Source organism: Stegostoma tigrinum, chromosome 16, assembly GCF_030684315.1.
Source record: "Stegostoma tigrinum isolate sSteTig4 chromosome 16, sSteTig4.hap1, whole genome shotgun sequence".
Classification (NCBI taxonomy): Eukaryota; Metazoa; Chordata; class Chondrichthyes; order Orectolobiformes; family Stegostomatidae; genus Stegostoma; species Stegostoma tigrinum.
Genome location: NC_081369.1, coordinates 19,030,581 through 19,051,240, shown reverse-complemented (window position 1 = coordinate 19,051,240; position 20,660 = coordinate 19,030,581). Strand labels below are relative to the sequence as shown.

Sequence of the window (20,660 nt, the reverse complement as noted above, 5' to 3'; positions counted from 1 at the left end):
CTTTGAGCCAACAGCATGTTCTGCACTTGATTTCTTGTTTGGAGCTCATCTCATTTTAATTTAGTCCTAAGAACAAATCGGCTCCAACAACGCAGGAAGAATAGAAATACACCTGCAGAGTTTCTCCAGCACTTTTTGTTTTGTGTACCATTTTCTAGAGATTCATCTCAAGCCATTGAAAACAATCATTCGTTTGTGAGGTTATCAGTGAAAGGTACAGCTCAAAGAGATTAACTCAGAGTGTGTACTATTGACAAGATGCACTGCAGGAATTCACAAGCCATCTTCAGACAGCACCTTCCAACCCACAACCATTTCCATCTAGGAAGACAAGGGCAGTAGATACATGGGAACATCATCTGTGAATGGTCCTCCAAGATACTCACCATCCTGACTTGGAAAGATATAGTTATTCTTTTATTGTTACTGAGTCAAAATCCTGGAATTCCCCCCAGATGGCATTGTGGGTCAACCCATTAGCAGGTGCACTACAGCAGTTTGAGAAGGCAGCTCACCAACACCTTCACAAAGGCAGCCAGGGACACACAATAATGCTGACCAGCCAGCATCCCCACATCCCATGAATGAATTAAAACAAAAAATTTACCTGAGGCAACTATCGCAACCTGTCAGACTAATGATTGGCTAAACAGCAGACCTGAAACAAACCTAGTTGAGTTAATGCCCTTGTAGCTTTAAAAGCCAAAAGGACATTTCACAAATCTTTTACCTTCAAGATTTAACTTGAATTTAATTTGTAGTAGTGTTCATGAGATTAAATATACTGATAAGTCTCAGTGCTCCGTTGTCATTACTTAATAAAAGGGGCAAACCATTTCTGACAGGGTTAAATTACATGAATCAGACAAACTAGATTTTTGAGTGAATGAAAATGTACAGTAAAGAAGCAGGTCTACTGATCATTATCTTTGTAACAGCTAGAAGGAATCATACATATAGTGTGAAGATGTAATTGTGATGGGTGAATTATCACTTCCTCATTCCAAACTAATATAATTTTGTGATTTGATGTAACAATATTTATGTATAAAATGCAATACATGTTGTTTTGTTCATAGTACTGGAAAATCTAACCTTATGTTGATGCTTCAAAGAGTTTTTTTTGTTTATAGAGCATGCAGCAAGAATTCTGCAGCCAAAGAAAATAGAATTTATGAAGAAAGTGAAATTAACAACAAAGTGCAAATCTGAAGAAAAAATATTGGTATGTGCATCAATGCCTGCGTTGTTCTGACAAATTATGCATATTATCTATAGTGGGGCAATGACATTCAAAATTATCTTTCACTTTTTCAGTAACATTAGGAAACTATTAATTTCACAACATTGAATAAGAATGTCACAGGTCTGAATCTTGTCTTATACTGTACACCATTAACTAATCTCCAGGATTACAACAGAGGGACCGTGGCTGACTTCACTGTCAATTTGTATAGAAGGGAAAAATAAAAATATGTTTCAACTTTGAGGCCCTTCAAGCTTGCCACTGTCTATATTCATTTATGTTGCAGTAGCCATTTAGGAAGGGTAGGAGTGGCCTGTACATTGGAATACAATGTTTCCTTTAACAACTGTTTGAAGAAAATTTGAAGAGTAAAATCTGTGCCAATATGGCTATATCAAATAGCTGACATTTATTGGTTATTGATATCCCATGTTAAGGCAGTGCACCTCAGAGCGATGGACCAAACACTCACCCATTGCTTTGGCACTTAGTTCTGTCTAACTGTTGACCACAACAAGATATAATGCGGATTCTTGTCAATAAGACGTATAAACTTTACATTGGATTTCCTTTTTAAGTTCTTCATTGTTAGCTACTATTTATTAATACTCATCATCTTCACTAGCTTTAGAACAAAGAAGCCTAAAGACAACTATTCAGAAAGTAAAACTAGAGGGAAGGCTCATTTACGACTTCAGTTATTACAAAATGGTAATTCACTGTGAAGTCAAAAGATACTTGCAAGTTCTTAATTAATGTTTACTAAAGATATTTCCATGGTTTCATGTTATTTAGCTTTCTGAGAACATTTACTATTTAAGAACTTATATGCAACTTCCTTCAAAAAGCAGATGTAGTCTTTGCTGATAGCCTGAGTAAATGAACCATAAAAAGCAAGAAGGTCATAAATTCATTTCCAGTATCTATTGAATTTACTGATTTTAGACAGAGCTGTTTAAGCAACAATAAAATTTGGCCTCAGTACCCTAAAAAGGGAGCAGTAGAGATGCTCACCATTTGATAAAAACTGTTTTGCCAAAAGTGTGCACGCTGGTGGACAACTATCAAGTCTGACATGACAGTCTGCACACGGCAAGAATGTGGAAGATGACTGGTGTCTAAGACAGGAACACAAACAAACATTTATCAATTAATCCTTAGTAGGAGGAGGTGTGGCAGGAAAGAAGTTGGCAAGGGGAAATCAACATAAAATATTATTGTTATTCATTTTCTTTTTTTTTAAAAAAAAGAGCTAAGCATATGGAAGGACAGTAAGGGCCAGAAACACAAGCTCATAAATGTGTTATGCTGAAGTACGTTGCAGTGAGATGTGACACAGGTTTATGTGCAAGAGCTGACAGCTTTTGATGATGCAAATGATGTACACTGAGGTTTGATTGTTTCATGGTAGCTTGTACTTTCGTTGTAAGGCTTTGGTTTTAACCACTCTGAACATGTGGTCGAGGCTAGGTGATGTGCACTCTGTTCTCCTGAGTAAAAGGAAAGCTTTAAAGAAACTGGCAAATGGAGGATGCGAAACAAGCGCAGATGATGTTGACTAAAAAAATAAGCAAATATATCACCAGTACCTTCTCATCCACCACTTATTGTTGGAAATTTACACAGATTGGTTTTGCCAAAGGCCCAGAATTGTGTGCCTGCCTTGCTTCTTACTGTAGGAAATGCTAGAAGGAGAAAGTTTATTTTTAGTGAAATGACTTGGACTATTTTCCATGTATTTTCATCCTCCTCCCTTCTCCTACATCTTGAATTAAAATTTAGTGACTTCTACCTGGGATACGTTCAAACTTTACAAAGTGTCATGAGACAGCCTGAAACTTATTTGACAGTTTGAAATGGAGGCATTCAGACAGTGTAATGGGTGAGGCCACCAACATCCTCATTGTTTAATGTGGTTTGGACCCTTCTCTGGATTTGAATATCAGTCTTCTATCTCCAGTGCTGTTTGGAATATCAATACACTGACATTTACAATATTCTCAATCTCAATAAAGAATATTTCAGAGTCTGCAGGCGTAAGGAAAACATTTTAAGAAATATCTTGCCACAAGGCTGGAAGGAAAAGCAAGATAATGTGACATTGTATCACTTCCTATGATTTATAAGTAATTATTAGCACAGCACAGTTAGACCTAACCCCTTATTTCACATCTCTCCAGTTTGATTCTATGTATAATGTTACAATATTGAATCTGGAGATCTTTATCTGCAAAACCTGTGCATGCAGATATATATATAAATGCTTGCAACTGCATATATTTTTCAGTAGCAACTCAACTGTTACAGCACAAATAGGCAATTACCCAACCAATATTTTTGAATCTTCTGGCACATAGTTTCTAATTATATTTGCAGTAATCTGATTGATTGTAATCATGTATCTTCGTATTCAACTGGACAACTGTTCCCAAGCCATTACTAAAAAAAAGTTGTGACTCGAGTCTGAAACAATACCACATGACAATAGATGTGAGGAATGGTAAATTGTTGTCAGAAAGTTTTTAATGCATTCATTAAAGCCTCCTGTAATTGATATTTAAACAATTTTTTAACTTCCACAAACACTTTAAGAATGCTTTCTGAAACAAATTTAAATTGTAAGATCATTAATGGTTCACTGACTATTGACGGGTATCAATTTGTTGGATCCCGTGCTGTTAATGTTTTGGTAAATTATATTGGTCACCCAGAACAATGATAGTATTTAAATGACTGCATTGGAATTGCATTCTGAATGTTGATGCTTAGTGACAAAACAATGGAAACACCTATTTTGAATCAACCAGCTAGCTTTAATGCACACAAAGTGTCAGTTTTGGATCGGTGGTTGTACTCTTGCTTCGGAGGCAGAAAGTTGTGGTTGTAAAGCTTGCATAAGACTTGAACACGTTATCTGGGCTGATACTTCATTGCAGCATTGAAAGAGTGCCATACCGAAAGGTATTGTTTTATAAATGAAACGTTAAATGTAGGCAAAGGCAAAATATTACCGATATTGGAAATCCAAAAAAAAATCCAAAAAAGTGCTAAAATATTCAGCAGGTTTGGCAAACAACGATGGAGAAAGAAACAAAGTTAGTAAATTTTACCACAAATTTCAAAACCTTGATGGCGGGACAAATTAGGGGTCTGATCTTGCTCATGCTGAGCCAGACCTGAGGATTTACTTTCCTGGAGGCAGCCTCTTAACTGACCACTTTCTAGCTCTCAAACTTAATAAGAAGAATGATTGGGCTGGCATCTTTGAAACCTCAGCAACTCCACCAACAAGAATGGATGTTTTTAGGAAGCTTAAGATCAAAAGGGCTTCTCGGCACAAGACGAGCTCCTCAACAGCAAATTACAATAGAAATCAGAACAACCATTTAGGTACTTGAGTTCATTCTACACAGGCAAAATTGAGAAACCAGAGATATTAAAATTTGCAGTGGTGATCACAGTTCTGGTCCCATTGTTCCAAAAAAATGCTTACAGAGGTATTGGATAAAGATCAAGAACATTTTACAGACATGTTGCCTGGACTTAATTGTTACAATTATCAAGAAAAACTAATGAAGCTGAACCTCTTTCCTCTGAAAAAAAGCTGAGAGATGACAACAGTCTTTTTAAAGCAATTAAAGGGTATAATAGTGAAAACATAGGTATTTTTATCTGTAGCACATTCAAAACTAAAAAAAAATCCAAAAAGGAATTCGGGAGAAACTCCTTTCTTCATTAGTTAGAATGTAGAACACAAAATGTAATTAAACCAAATAGCCTTAATTTATTTAGCAGTAAGTTAGACAAGTCATGAAGGATAGTCACCCCAAACAACTCAGCCATAAACTATTCATTATTGTATGAATGAGTTGTTAAAACAAGTATGTAATACATTTAGTCAATTGTGGGCTAGTAGTCATTGTGCTTTTATAATATGAAAAGAAAGCTGGGAAGAACAAATCTGCATTTATAAATTGACTTGCACAACATCAGATGCCCAAAAGCACTTTCACAGCTATTGAAATACTTTGAATTGTACTCACTGTTGTGATCTGGTAAAATATAACAGCAAATATGTACACAGCCACATCTAAAAACTGTGGAAGTTGGAAGTCAAACAAAAACATAAACTGCTGGAAAAACTCTGAAGGCCTGGCAGTATTTGTGGGGAGAAAGCAGAGCTTTGTGTCCGTGACCCTCCTTTGGACCATTCTTGCTGTATTCGGCAAGATTCCATGAAGGACAATGAGATAAATGACCGAGTAATCTTTTAGTAATAACGTTTGTGAAGAGATTAACATTTAATTCAATGTAGAGAAATAACCAACAAGTCATTATGTTGAGTTTTGAAAAATCAACAATGAAACAAAAATAATGTTTCAAGATTCACTTTTTTATACATAAAATGCGAAATTTTTAACAATGGAGGAAGCAAGCCTCAATTCTTTTGGGAAATGTACAGAGAATGACATCTGCCTTGTTCTTACAGTTTTTCCATTCAATGTGGTTGGTCTTGCTTTCCTTCTTTGTTTCTTTTTTAACTACAGCAATACTATTTAATACCTAAGGGTAAAGGAATGACTCTAATCTTAAGTAAAAGCACCAACAGTTATTTTTACATTCTCCAACTGGTTGCAAGTTTGACGACATCACTAGAAGAGACCCATTTATTTTTTTCTCCCCAATTCTCTTCGTGCAAAGAAAATAGTCTCAGACAATACATCTAAAAGGTGAGAAAAGGGCACATTCAAGATTGTATTTAAAAGTGAGTTGTGAGGAAATTTAAAACCATTACTGGTTATCCTGAGGAATATCTGGATGTTCAAGTTCGATACAGCTCTGTATCATGACAACGTTTATCCTTGCGATCTGACAGAGTTTGCTGAAGAGGTTTCTGAATCTCATCACTATTGCTTTCAAGTGCTCATATCCTGGAGGTTCAGTACCTACCGTGATGCTTTTTTTTCTTAGCAAACATAGTTGAGAGCATTCTGCCAAATATACAGATCTTAAATCATTACTCAGTTTTTGGAAATTGCTTAAGACTATAAAGAGGCATGGTTTTTGAGATGGGGCTTAACTCAAGATAGTTTTTCTTAAAGAACAGTTTAAACAATATATTAGATTGACGTCATGGATCCAATGAAAGATATCATACACAAATTTCTGAATGAGAATGACCCTGTGTCATACAACTGCATAAGATTTTAATCCATGGATCAGATAGAAAATTGGGTACCTGACATTCAACAATGGCCTTTGCATGATTGAGGTTTCTGGGTAGTATTGGTGATGTTTCATAACATTTGGTGTTGGCTTCACTTTTGAGAGCATTGGTTTGGGTAAGGGAATAAGATCTACAGTGTACAAATTTGCAAGTGATAAATGTCATGATCACAGCTGATTTTGTGTAGATTTGAGTATTAGAGATTATATGGTATCCATTTCCCATGAATGTATCATTAAAAAAACTCTGATACTGTAAGGTACACTCCATAGTATGTGTGGCAGTACCCGACCTAGCGTTGGAAAGTCAGGTAGCTAATATTCTGAAGAGCGTCAGCAATTCAGATGAAATAGTGTGCAAACTGCAGTTAAATATGTGGCATCAAATGTTGTTCCTTCAGCCTGAGATTTGACATTATACAGGAGACTTCTCAGCCCATCAAACCTGTGCTGGCTCTCTGCAAGAGCAATTTAGCAAGTACCACTCCCCAATCTTTCCCTGGAGATTTTCAGTTCAGTGTTCAGACAAATTTCAGGAGGTGAACAAAGTAAGAAAATGATTCTCTAGAGTTCTACATAAGTAACTAACATTACATCTATCACTAGTGAGACTACAACCAGAGAACTATGCATAAGTTTGGTTTCTCCTAATATCTGTTTTAAATTGTTGAATGGAAGAGCAGACCAAGAATTGACAGAAGCATTTAAAATTAAGGGCTTTAGAGAATGTGGATTTAACTGAGATTCTTTTGTTACGTGTAAAATTCACGAACAAAAGATCACAGGTTTATGTGAAGGATAATAAAATGCAAATAAGCGCAGCTGAGGAAATCAAGTGTAAACTTGAGAGTTTGGTAATAGAAGAGGGAGGTGCTTTTACTTTGCAACCCTTCTTGCCCTGCAGAAATTGGTTCTTGCTTGACTGTAAGGACAGAGATAGCTGTTTGATGAATATCTGGTAAGTGGTTAGGATGTATTCTATTCTTAAGATTTCAAGCCATATATAAATTGTTATTAAAATTAATTAAGACTCTTTAAGGAATGCAGGACAGCTGATGTGTCAAGGCCACAGGCATTTGAGAACTCCTGGTTGTGATCAATGCCAAACGTATCCACAACTACCTTTTGAAGTTCGAGCAGCTTCAGCTCAGAGTTTATGAGCCGAAGGCGCAACTACAGGGAAGGCTACACATTCAGGGAGGTGGAAAATTACTTAGATTCTTTCTTCTAGCAGCAAGTTACGTCACTGAGGATAGGACCCTCTGATCTGGTCAGTGATCAGGGACAGGAAGATCTGACTGTGAGTGAATCAGGTAAAGGGACCCACAGGGTATGCATGTCATCCTCTGCAATTGCCCAATAGGTCTGAGGTTCTCTCAGACTGTATAGATGAGCACAAGATCCGTAGGATGCAAGTAGCATTCATAACAAAGTAAGTGATTTGATATTATACATTGAAGTAAATAAATATGATCTGATAACCATTTCAGAGACATGGCTGCAGAATAACAAGGACCTGTGTCCAGAATATTGAGGGTTATATGATCTTCAAGAAAACTAGGAAGCCCGGTAAAGGTGGAGGGAAAGGATGATATTTATAGGATATCAAGGGTAATAGTTTGGGATGAATTTTGTTCAGATGCTTAGGAAGTAAGAATTGATTTTGGGTAGAGATAGGGAATAGTGAGATGAAGGAGTCACCAGTGGGAATGGTGTGTTGGCCTACAAAACCAGTAACCACAATGTAGGACAAAGTATACTAGAAGTAATATTGGGTGCTTATGATAAAAAAAAGACATTAATCATGGATGACTTTAACATACACATAAACTGAAAAGTTCAGCACTAATAATAATTCGGCTGGATGAGAAGTTCATAGATGCTTTCAAGATAGCTTCTTACAGCTGCATACTCTGGAATCAACCTGAAAGCAGTATTGTGCAATGTGGTAGGACTAATTAAAAGCTTCAGAGTGAAGGCACCCCTAGGTAGCAGCATGTACAATATGATTGAATTTTGTGTTGAGTTTGCAAGGGGAAAGATGGGAATCCAAGACTAGTATTTTCATCTTAAATAAGGGCAATTACATGGACATAAAAGCTGAGCGAGTTGAAGTGAACTAACATGCCAAGCGAGAGGACAGATGAATAATAAAGTGGAAGACCTTTAAGGGGATATTTCAAAATACTCACAAGAAGTATATGGCTACTACAAAGAAAAAGATTCTAAAAGTAAGAACTCAATTTGTGGTTAAGTAAAGAAGTCAGAGAAAAATCAAAGTTAAGAAAAAGACATACAACTGTACAAAAATAGCCGTGAGGTCAGATGATTGAAAATAGAACAGTACAGCAAAGGAACAGGCCCTTCACCCCATGTCTGTGCTGCCGATGATGGCATTCTAAACTAATCCCATCTAACTGCACGCCCCTGACTGTTAATATGTCTGTCTAAATGTCTCTTAAACTTTGCTAATATATCTGTTTCCTCTGGATTGGTCAGAATATAAAAAAACAACAATGGAATGCTAAGAGGTTAATCAGGAGTAAAAAAAAGGTATAAGAGGAAGCTAGCTAGAAATGTAAAAACAAAACTAGACAGATATTTGAACAGGAAGAAAATGTAAAATGAGTTGCGCACCTTCTATATATATATATATATATAGAGAGAGAGAGAGGGAAAATAGAGTTAATAGCAGATAGTGAGGAAACAGTGGATGAAATTACAAATATTTTTCCTGCTTTCATGTAAAGGATACATAAAACATTCCAAAAAAGCTGTAAATCAGGGAAGAATGGGAGAGAAGAATGTACAAAATTACCACCACCAAAGAAGCAGTAATATGCAAACAAATGAAGCTGCAGTCTAATAAATATCAGATAGAGAGGGACTTAATATAGAGCCTTTAAGGAGGTGGCTAATGAGTTAATAGATGCATTGGTATTGGTTTTCCAAATATTCATAAATTCAAGAAAAGTTCCATCAGACTGGAAAGTAGTAAATCTATTTCCTCTATTTACGAGGGAGTCCAGTTTGCCGATGTCTGAAACAAAAACAGAAATTGCTGGCAAAACTCAGCAGGTCTGGCAAAAAATAGAATTAATGTTTCTTATTCGGTGACCCCGCTTCAGAAGTGATTGTAGCTTTTACCATGTTGAAAATGTGGATTTGAAAATGATGTTTCTTCTTGTGGGGAGGTGGGGGTGGAGTCTAAAGTAAAAGGATATTTTTAAAAATTCGGGGACATCCTTTAAAGACAAATGGAGGAGAATTTATTTTTTCCAGAGGGTTGTGCCACTTTGAAACAACCTCAGAAGGCAATTGAAGCAGGGTCATCGAATACTTTTTAAAGCAGGCGGGAATAGATTCTTGTTTGGCAGTAGAATCAAAAGTTATTGAGAGGAATAGATGTCAATGTGAAAGCCAAAACACAAACAGATCAGCCTTATCTTACTGAATAGTGTAGAAGGCTCAAAGAGCCAAACTTTCTCCTATACTTCTGCTTTGTCTGTTAGTAAGGATGAAACAGTAAATCCATCCAATCTGTTTTTGCAGTAGCAAGATCTTAAGCATGTAGAACTGGGAACTGCATGGCACAGTGTAATAAAGATTGTCTCTGCAACCTGTGTTTGAACCAACCAAATTTCCCATGTTTGCCAGTTATGAGAGTCCTATGTGAAACATCAATTGCCTCACAATATCTATGGGCCTGTGGCACAAGAAATGTTCTAATTTGGTAACTAATTGCCAGTGTCAATCAGATAAGTCCAAGGGAGGCTGGTATGGAAAATGAATGAAATGCTGCAATAGTAGATTTGTGTTACTGGGATTGAGGATGTGGAATATCATTGGAGGGAATGTTTGTGCTACTGGGCTAGTAATCTGAACAGCTAGATTGATAACCCAGAGATGAGTTCAGGTCGTGCCACAGCATTTGAGGAATTTAAATTTGGGAAAAGGCGGCTAGAATCAGTAATGGTGACTATGGAGCTCAGAGATAATGGGAACTGCAGATGTGAGGCTGGATGAACACAGCAGGCTCCTGAGATGCTGCTTGGCCTGCTGTGTTCATCCAGCCTCACATTTTATTATCTGTGACTATGGAGCTACCAGATTGTCATAAAAACTCATCAGTTTCGTTGGTTTCCTTTAGGTTAACAAATCTGTCAATCCTGCCTACTCTGGCCAATATTTGACTCCAGACCATAGCTGTGATAATACTAGCGAAACATTTAGTGAAGGGTAATTGGGGAATGACAACAAATGCTGGCAACATTCATAACTCATGAATGAATAAAAATATGTTAATAGGACTGTGAGGAGCTTTACTCTCCATCTAGCTAATCTTAGTCTGGCCTGGGAATGCGTGTTGCTGACAGTTGGGACCTCACTTCAACACCAATCAACTTTTGATCAGGTAGATGATGAGATAGAGATCATGGAAGTTCACCCATTGTGGTAGAAATCAATTCATGTCACTCCTATTTTGGGAGGAAAGCAGAAAAAGTCCTGTGCCTCCAAAGTCACTTTTCCTGAGACATTTTCTATGAATTTAGAACAAGGTAATAAAAATTCACGTCCTTTTCTCTCCTGTGCTAATTGGAATGCTTACAATGGTTTCCCGGCTAAAACCAGCAAACTTCCTGTTGGAGCCTCAAACATTAATTCCCTTCCCTGTCCTTGAGTGGGCCAACCCTCTTGCTCTTTATACGTGTATGAAAAGCCACGGGATTTTCCTTCATCCTGTTGGCCAATGACTTTTCATGACCCCTTTTCAGCCTCCTGATTCCTTGCTTAAGTTTCTTTCGACTTTCTCTTTTTGATTAGGCTCACAATATCTCTCATTATCCAAAGCTCCCTAAACTTGCTGTACTTATCCTTCATCCTTATAGGAACATGCTGGTCCTGACTTCCCAGTAACTTACACTTGATAGCTTCCTACATACCATATGTTGATTTGCCCTCAAATATCTGGCTCCAATCTATATTGTTCAGTTTCTGCCTAATAGTGTTGTAATAGCCTTCACCCAGTTTAGTGCCTTCACCTGACAACTACACTTATCTTTATCCATCAGTACCTTAAAGGTTACTGAATTGTGATCACTGTTCCCAAGCTGCTCCCCTACTGAGATGTCGACCACCTGGCCAAGTTCATTCCCCAGTACGAGTTCAGAGGTGAGTTTGCAATGTGGATATAAAACTGGCTCAGACATAGAAGACATAGGGTAGCAGTGAAGGGTGTGTTTCTGAATGAAGGGCTGTGACTAGTGGCATTCCTCATGGGTCAGTATTAGGACCTTTGCTATTTGTAATATCTATAAATGACTTGGAGGAAAATGTAACTGGTCTGATTAGTAAGTTTGCGGATGACACAAAGGTTGGTGGGATTGCAGGTAACGATGAGGACCGTCAAAGGATACAACACGATATAGATCATTTGGTGACTTGGGCAAAGAGATGACAGATGGAGTTTAATCCAGAAAACGTGAGGTAATGCATTGCAAAAGGGCTAATCCAGATGGAAAATATACAGTAAATGGCAGAATCCTTAAGAGTACTTATAGGCAGAGGGATTTGGGTGTACAGGTACACAGGTCACTGAAAGTGGCAATGTAGGTAGAAAAGGTAGCCAACAAAACATATGACATGCTTGCCTTTCATCAGCTGGGGCATTGAGTTTAAACATTTGCAAGTAACATTGCCGCCTTATAGAACCTTCAGCTGCATTTGTAATTTGTGTTTAATTCTGGTTCACACACTGCCAGAAGGATGTGGTGGCTTTGGAGAGGGCACAGAAAAGATTTACCAGAATGTTGCCTGGTATGGAGTGCATTGGCTCTGAGGAGAGGTTGGAGAAACTTGGGTTGTTCTCACTGGAACGATGGGGGTTGAGGGGCGACCTCCTAGAGGTCTACAAGATTATGAAGGACGTGGACAGAATGGACAGTCAGAAGCTTTATCCCAAGGTGAACGAGTCAGTTATTAGGGGGCATAGGTTTAAGGTGCAAGGGGCAAGGTTAAAGGTGAAGTATGAGGCAAGTTTCTTTACACAGAGGGTTGTGGGTGCCTGGAACCCGGTGCTGGGGGAGGTAGTGGAAGTAGATATGTTAGTGGTTAGCACTGCAGCCTCACAGCGCCAGGGACCCAGGTTCGATTCCAGCCTCGGGTGACTGTCTGTGTGGAGTTTGCACATTCTCCCTGTGTCTGCGTGGGTTTCCTCCGGGTGCTCCGGTTTCCTCCCACAGCCCAAAGATATGCAGGCTAGGTGGATTGGCCATGCTAAATTTCCCACAGTGTTCAGGGACATGTAGATTAGGTGGCTTTATAGGGGAATGGGTCTGGGTGGGATACTCTGTGGGTCGGTGTGGACTAGTAGGGCCGAAGGGCCTGTTTCCACATTATAGGGATTCTATGGTTCTATGACTTTTAAAGGAAGTCTTGACAAATACATGCATAGGATGGGAATAGAGGGATATGATTCCCAGAAGAAAAGGGGGTTTTGGTTGGGACGGGCACCATGGCCGTGCAGGCTTGGAAGGCCAAAGGGCCTGGCCCTATGCTGTAATTTGCTTTGTTTTTTATTCTAAATTATAGCATGAAACATACCAGAGTGCCATGCCAGAAGAGTGTAGCTACTTTTTAAAATCTTAAGTAACCTGTGTACTTGTGATAATGTCATTAAGCTATTGTAAGTTATAACACTAATGGAATGTTGCCTTTTCAATATCACAGTGTACCAAACCATGCATTGTCACTAATGAGAAAGGTGGAACACATATTTCAATTTGCCTTTTCTGGGTAACAAGAGCATGCTACACTGCACTGTCAACAGCAAGTAAATGAATGTGTTTCGTGAGCTGTGTCATTTCATAAAGGTCAGGAAGTGATGGTGTCTTGATAACAGTCTGTGACACAAGTTCAGCTCCAATTTATGATCTCATTTCCTTCCCAGATTTTCCCTTATGTAGTAAAGATTGGTTGAGCAAATAGCAGAGCCATCACCCTAAATATTCGTACCGACAACAAATCTAGCTTTGCTGCTTCGTGTACACACGATAACAGAGTATTACTACTTAACAGATATATTTGCTGAAAGTGTGCCCAATCAACACACATTTACATCACATTATAGACATGCATGTCAATATTAAGGCCATAAAAGCATGCCCTTGAAAGTAAGATAACAAAGTGTGGGGCTGGATGAACACAGCAGGCCAAGCAGCATCTCAGGAGCACAAAAGCTGACGCTTCGGGCCTAGACCCATCATCATTGTCTGATGAAGGTTCTAGGCCCGAAACGTCAGTTTTTGTGGTCCTGAGATGCTGCTGGGCCTGCTGTGTTCATCCAGCCCCACACTTTATTATCTTGCATTCTCCAGCATCTGCAGTTCCCATTACCCTTGAAAGTAAGCCACTTCTACCTTCTTGTAGCTGCAAGACGTACACTTTTGTTTTAGAAAAGTGAAAGAAGCTCATTTTTCTTTGCAAAAAGAAAGACTTATTTCACAAGTGACAAGGTCACACATGAACCATTACGCTCCCTTGCCCGTTAGGCAGAGCCTAGATGAGTGGGCTGTGTCAGATTTGGAATAACAACAGCACAGAAGATGACTTATGACTGACTCAAGATCTCCTGCATGAGGCAATTGAAGAAGCCAAAGCCATAAACCATTTGATTTATGATCAGTTATTATTCGTGTAATTCATTAAAATACACAAGTTAAATTCATGCCCTGCCACTCTGGTTTTCTGTCAGTACAGGATATTTTGACCCCAAACATTACTTTGCTTTTTTTTGTTCACAGGATGTAGGAAGTTGTTGAGGCAAAGTTTATTGTCAATTAATTTCAAATCGGCATTCTTTAGTTTGGACTCAGACCCTGAAAGTCAGTTTGTTTTCTCAATGAAACCCTGAATTTCCCTCTTCCATCCCCAAAAAAATGACCTCTTCCTCTTGGGAGAACGTACAATTGGAGTCTTTTCAAACACTCTTTTTCCTTCAACTCTTGCAATTATCACTTTCTGCAGTAGATTTTATATTTTGTCACTACACTGTAGAATCACTACAAACACCATCATTGCAGATTTTAGATTTTTTAAATATAAAAGTACAATTTACTTGGAATTTTCCAACAAACCTGATTTCATGAGGTCTGCTGCATGTAGTCTCATTTCTATTATGAGTATCTCACCAGAATGATACTTAAAAGTTCTCCACACAGCCACTATATGCTCCCATTCATTGAAAGGAAAAATAATTGTTGAACAGCTGCTGTGTTATTACATGGACACTTTGAATAGTGATTACACTTCTGTGAAATAGCATGAATAATTTTCCATGTTAAAGGTACAATATAAATTCTAGTTATCATCATCACCATATATAGTGATATAGAACATATATAGTGATAAGCATTGCATCCAGATTGATGCATGAGGGACTGAATTTTGTAACTGTTAGAAATTACCTTAAAATCAATTGCAAGATTGGGAGATGCCAATTCATTCTTGGGTTTAATTTTGGCAGGAGAAGGCTAGTGTACTGTCATCTTATCAACTGAAGATCCAGCGTTGAAATCTATAAAAGTGCTGAAAAAAAGGACTTCAAACATTTTTTTAAAAAAATTTAGATTATTCTAATTTGTTTTTACAAGTCAATTATTAATGCAAAAAGAAGTGTTTTATTCACCAAGATCTATTCCAGCAGCACATGGGTAGTATTATTGAGCACAGTATTATTGTACATGCATTGCTGACTGTATCAGGGTTATAGACAAGACAAGGTATCACATGATCACAATGTTCCCTACCGATGACAACAAAACGATGTGGATTGGCCTTTAACTGCATGAAATGCAAGATTAGCATTTGCCAATTAAACTTCTTTGGTTTGTTTATTCCACCCATGGAGTCAGACCTGATTCAAGAAAGATCTAGGATGCTAAACAAATACCTCGGGATAACGTGGATCTGTGATGTTGCCTCCAATTACTTTTTCAATGTCCTCTTTCTTACAGCTGTCATCTCTTGCAACCTTTCACACCTCACATACACTCATGCAAACTCACCCATCCTAATGTCCCTATTCATCCCCATGGTTCTCATATCCCTGTGCCAATCTGGTGACTACTTCCATCTACTAACCCTTCCCCGAACACTTACCAAGCTAACCACAAGAATCCATAAGTACCATGCACACAGGAGAAAAAATATCATAGACTACACTACTGAGACAGGCATCATTCATGAAAACAAATTTGACATATCTTGACACATTGACACTGACATTTCTAGACAGCTCATGACGAGTTGGACAGTTTCAGGAAGTTCATGTACATATTATGCACCATTTGGCATTGTTAACAGTTTTAAAGGCATGTCAACCTTCCCCCAAAAGATATCTGATGACCAACTTAAATAATACTCGAATATTTCCCCTCTTCCCCCAAGGGAACCTTGACCTCCACCTCAAGAGCTCCTGAGGTCATATCTGAAAGGGTATGTTAGCTCTCCAAAGTTGTACTCTGGCTATCTAAAACAGGTTGTCTATTGTTACCTGATCTATTCTCCACATTCTCTTGGATCTAGACACCAGGGACTTCAAAGTCCTGTTTAAATGGAGGCAATGGTCATTTAAACAGCCAGCTGCCTCTGATAAACCATGCATGCATGGGGAGGTGATGGTCCAGTGGTATTACCACTGTATTATCAACCCAGAAACTCAGCTAATGCTCCGGGAATCCAGGTTCAAAATCCCACCACGGCAAATGGTGGAATTTGAATTCAGTCAAAAATGAGAAAATAATGATGGCCATGAAACCACTGCTAATTGTTGGGAAAAACCCATCTGCCCCAGTAATGTCTTTCAGGGAAAGAAATCTGCCATCCTCACCTGGTCTGGCCTATATGTGACTGCAGAGCCGTAGCAATGTGGTCGACTCTCACCTGTCCCGTGAAATGGTCTTGCAAGCCACTCAGTTGTATCAATCACTACAAAGTCTCAACAAAAAAAAAACTGAAATTAGATTGATCACCCCCAGCACCGATCTAGGCACCAGAAATGTGGGAAGCAAAAACAGCCCTGTTTGACCCTAAAACGTTCTCCTTATTAACATATAGGGGCTATTGCCAAAGTTGGGTGAGAGCTGTCTCACAGACTAGTCAAGCAACAGACTGACACAGTTGTACTCCCAGGATCACCTTGCACACAATATCCCATTCATCACCATCACCTGTCCTGCTGAATGGTATACATGAAGAAGGCTATTACCCTGGCAGTCCTTACCATTAACAGCGGAGCCCATGAACCTTCATGGCATCAGGTTAAACATGGTTCAGGAAACCTCTTGCTGATTACCACGTATTGCCGTCTCTCAGCTGATGAATCAGTACTCCTCCATGTTGAACAACAACTGAAGGTGGGAAGGGTGTAAAATTTCTCTGGATGGGGGTTTCAATGTCCATCAGCAGCAGTATTACTGATTGAGCAGGTTAGGTCCTAGAGAACACTGCTGTCAAATTGGGTCTACGGCAGGCAAAAGCCCATCGTCACTAATCTGCCTGCTGCAGATGCATCTGTCCATGACAGCATTGATAAGAGTGACCAGTGCACAGTCCTTGTGTCCAAAGTCCAAACTTCGCATTGAGAATTTGCTGCATTGTGCTGTGTAGCACCATCACTGTGCTAAATGGGACAGACTTTTAACATGTTTAGCACTCAGGACTGGGCATTCATGAGACGCTGTGGGCCATCAACAGCAGCAGACTTGTACTTCCACATAACCTGTAACTTCATGTCCTCCACTCAACCATCATCATCAAGCTAAGGGATCAACACTGGTTCAGTAATGACTTTGGGAGGGCATGCCCGGCGGTACAGGTAAAACCTAAAAATGAAGTGTCAACCTGGAAGTGAGCAGACAGGACCATTTACATGCCAAACTGCACGTGCAGTAAGTGATAGACAGAATTAAGTGATCCCACAACCAACTGATCAGATTTATGCTCAGTGTTCTGCCACATCCAGTTGCAAATGGTGGTGGACAAATAAATGGCTCACTGGAGGATGCTCCACAATTATCCCTATCCTCAATGATGGAAGGGTCCAGCTCATCAGGGCAAAATACGAGGCAAGAACATTTGCAACAAATTTCAGCCAGAAGTGCCAAAAGAATGATCCATCAACCTCGTCCAGTGGCCTACATCACCACAAATACCAATCTTCAGCCAATTCAATACACCTACATGATATCAAGAAACAATTGGAGGCACTGGATATTACAAAGGCCATGAGCCCTGAAAACATTCTGGCAACACTACTGAAGACTTGTGCTCCAGACTTTCCACGTACTTAGCCGAGATGTTCTAATATAGCTACAACACTGGAACATCTACTTAACATGTGGAAAACTGCCCAAGTATGTCCTGCACACAAAAAGGAGGACAAATCCAATCCAATTACTACCCTACCAGTCTACACTCAGTGATCAGTCAGGTAATAGAATATGTCATCATCTGAGCTATCAAGCAGTACCCGCTTAACAACGGCCAGTTTGTGTTCCACCAGGACAACTCAGCTCCTGGCTTCATTACAGGCTTGGTTCAGACATAGACAAAAGGGCTGAATTCCAGGGGTGAGGTGAGAGTGTTGACCCTTTGCATCAAGGCCACATTCAACCAAGTGTGGCATCAAAGAGCTCGGTGTCCCTCGGACCAAGCACCTTTAGCCACTTCATGAGTGACCTTCTCTCCAGAAGGTCAGCAGTGGGGATGTTCGCTGATGATTAGAACATAGAACACAGAACGTGGGTTCATTACTGGCATGTGACTTTGATTTTTTTCTTTCAGTTAATGTTTACAATATTTGTACACTTAGAAAAGTACAGCACAGTACAGGCCCTTCGGCCCACGATGTTGTGCCGTGGAATAATCCGAATCCAAAATTAAAATAACTTAACCTACATTCCCCTCAATTCACTGCTGTCCATGTGCATGTCCAGCAGTCGCTTAAATGTCACTAATGACTCCGCTTCCACGACTACCACTGGTAAGCTATTCCATGCGCTCACAACTCTCTGGTGAAGAACCTCCCTCTGACGTCTCCTCTATACCTTCCTCCTAACACCTTAAAACTATGACCCCTCCTGGCAGTCAATCCTGCCCTGGGGAAAAGTCTCTGACCATTGACTCTATCCATGCCTCTCAGTACCTTGTACACCTCGATCAGGTCACCTCTCTTCCTCCTTCTCTCCAGAGAGAAAAGTCCGAGCTCAGTCAACCTCTCCTCGTAAGACAAGCCCTCCAGTCCAGGCAGCATCCTGGTAAACCTCCTTTGCACCCTCTCCAAAGCCTCCACATCTTTCATATAATAGGGAGACCAGAACTGGACACAATATTCCAAGTGTGGTCTCACCAGGGTTTTGTAGAGCTGCAGCAAAACCTCACGGCTCTTAAACTCGATCCCCCTGTTAATGAAAGTCAAAACACCATATGTTTTCTTAACAATCTTATCCACTTGGGTGGCAACTTTGAGGGAGCTATGCACTTGAACACCAAGATCCCGCTGTTCCTCCACACTGCCGAGAATCCTGCCTTTAATCCTATATGCAGCATTTAGTTTTGACCTTCCAAAATGCATCACTTCGCATTTATCCAGGTCAAACTCCATCTGCCATTTCTCAGCCCAGCTCTGCATTCTGTCAATGTCTCGCTGAAGCCTGCAATAGCCCTCGATACTATCAACAGCACCTCCAACCTTTGTATCATCAGCCAACATATTAACCCACCCCTCAACCTCCTCATCCAAGTCATTTATAAAAACTACAAAGAGCAGAGGCCCAAGAACAGAGCCCTGCGGGACACCACTCAGCACTGATCTCCAGGCAGAATACTTACCATCTACAATCACTCTCTGCCTCCTGTCAGCCAACCAATTCCGAATCCAGACAGCCAAATCACCCTGTATTTCCATACCTCCTGACTTTATGAATGAGCCTGCCGTGGGGAACCTTATCAAATGCCTTGCTGAAGTCCATGTACACCACATCCACTGCTCGACCCTCGCCAACCTGTCTCGTGACCTCTTCAAAGAACTCAATAAGATTTGTGAGGCATGACCTGCCTCTCACAAAGCCATGCTGACTCCCTTTAATCACGCTATGCTTTTCCAAATAGTCATAAATCCCATCCCTCAGAATTCTTTCCAAAACATTGCTGACCACAGACGTAAGACTGACTGGTCTGTAATTTCCAGGGATTTCCCTGTTCCCTTTCTTGAAAAGAAGAACAACATTTACCTCCCTCCAATCTTCCGGTACGACTCCCGTGGAGAGTGAGGAAGCAAAGATCTTCGCCAGCAGCTTAGCAACCTCCTTTCCTGCTTTCCGGAGCAACCAAAGATAAATCTGGTCTGGCCCTGGGTTATCAATCTTTCCAGCACATCAACTTCCTCAATCTCGATCTGTTCAAGCCTGTTTCCCTGCTTCTCAAAGTTCTCATTCACAACAAGGTCCCTTTCCTTAGTGAAAACCGAAGCAAAAAACTCATTTAGGGCTTCCCCTATCTGCTCAGCCTCCACGCACAAGTTCCCTACACTATCGCTGATCGGCCCTACCTTCTCCCTGATCATTCTCTTATTCCTCACGTATGAGTGAAATGCCTTCGGGTTCTCCCTAATCCTTCCTGCCAAGCCTTTTTCGTGCCCCCTCCTGGCCCTCCTCAGTCCACTTTTGAGCTCCATACGAGCAAGCCTGTAATCCTGTAAAGCTGTGCTAGACCCTTGCTTCCTCTACCTTACGTACGCATCCTTTTTCTTTTTGACGAGAAGCACCTGTTCCCGTCATCCAAGGCTCCTTAATCTTACCCCTTCTTACCTGTCTCAGAGGAACAAATTTATGCATCACTCACAATAACTGCTCCTTAAACAGTCTCCACATGTCTGCTGTGCTCTCTCTGTGGAACAATTGCTCCCAATCTGTACTTCCCAGATCCTGCCTGATAGTGTCATAGTTTCCTTTACCCCAGTTAAATATCTTCCCTTGGTAACTGCTCCTTTCCCGTTCCATGGCTATGGTAAATGTGAGGCTGTTGTGGTCACTGTCACCAAAGTGTTCTCCCACCATGAGATCTGACACCTGTCCTGGCTCATTGCCAAGCACCAAATCCAAAATGGCCTCTCCCCTCGTCGGCCTGC

The 20,660-nt window shown here is 40.0% G+C and overlaps 1 protein-coding gene across 1 annotated transcript in view; it reads left to right on the top strand.

Moving 5' to 3' along the window:
• Positions 1-20,660, top strand: part of carmil2 (capping protein regulator and myosin 1 linker 2) — a 175,759-nt gene that overhangs the window by 4,271 nt on the left and 150,828 nt on the right. The window contains exon 2 of the mRNA XM_059651643.1: positions 1,134-1,225. Within this exon, the coding sequence (XP_059507626.1) occupies positions 1,134-1,225 (92 nt within the window). The remainder of the gene's footprint in view (positions 1-1,133; positions 1,226-20,660) is intronic.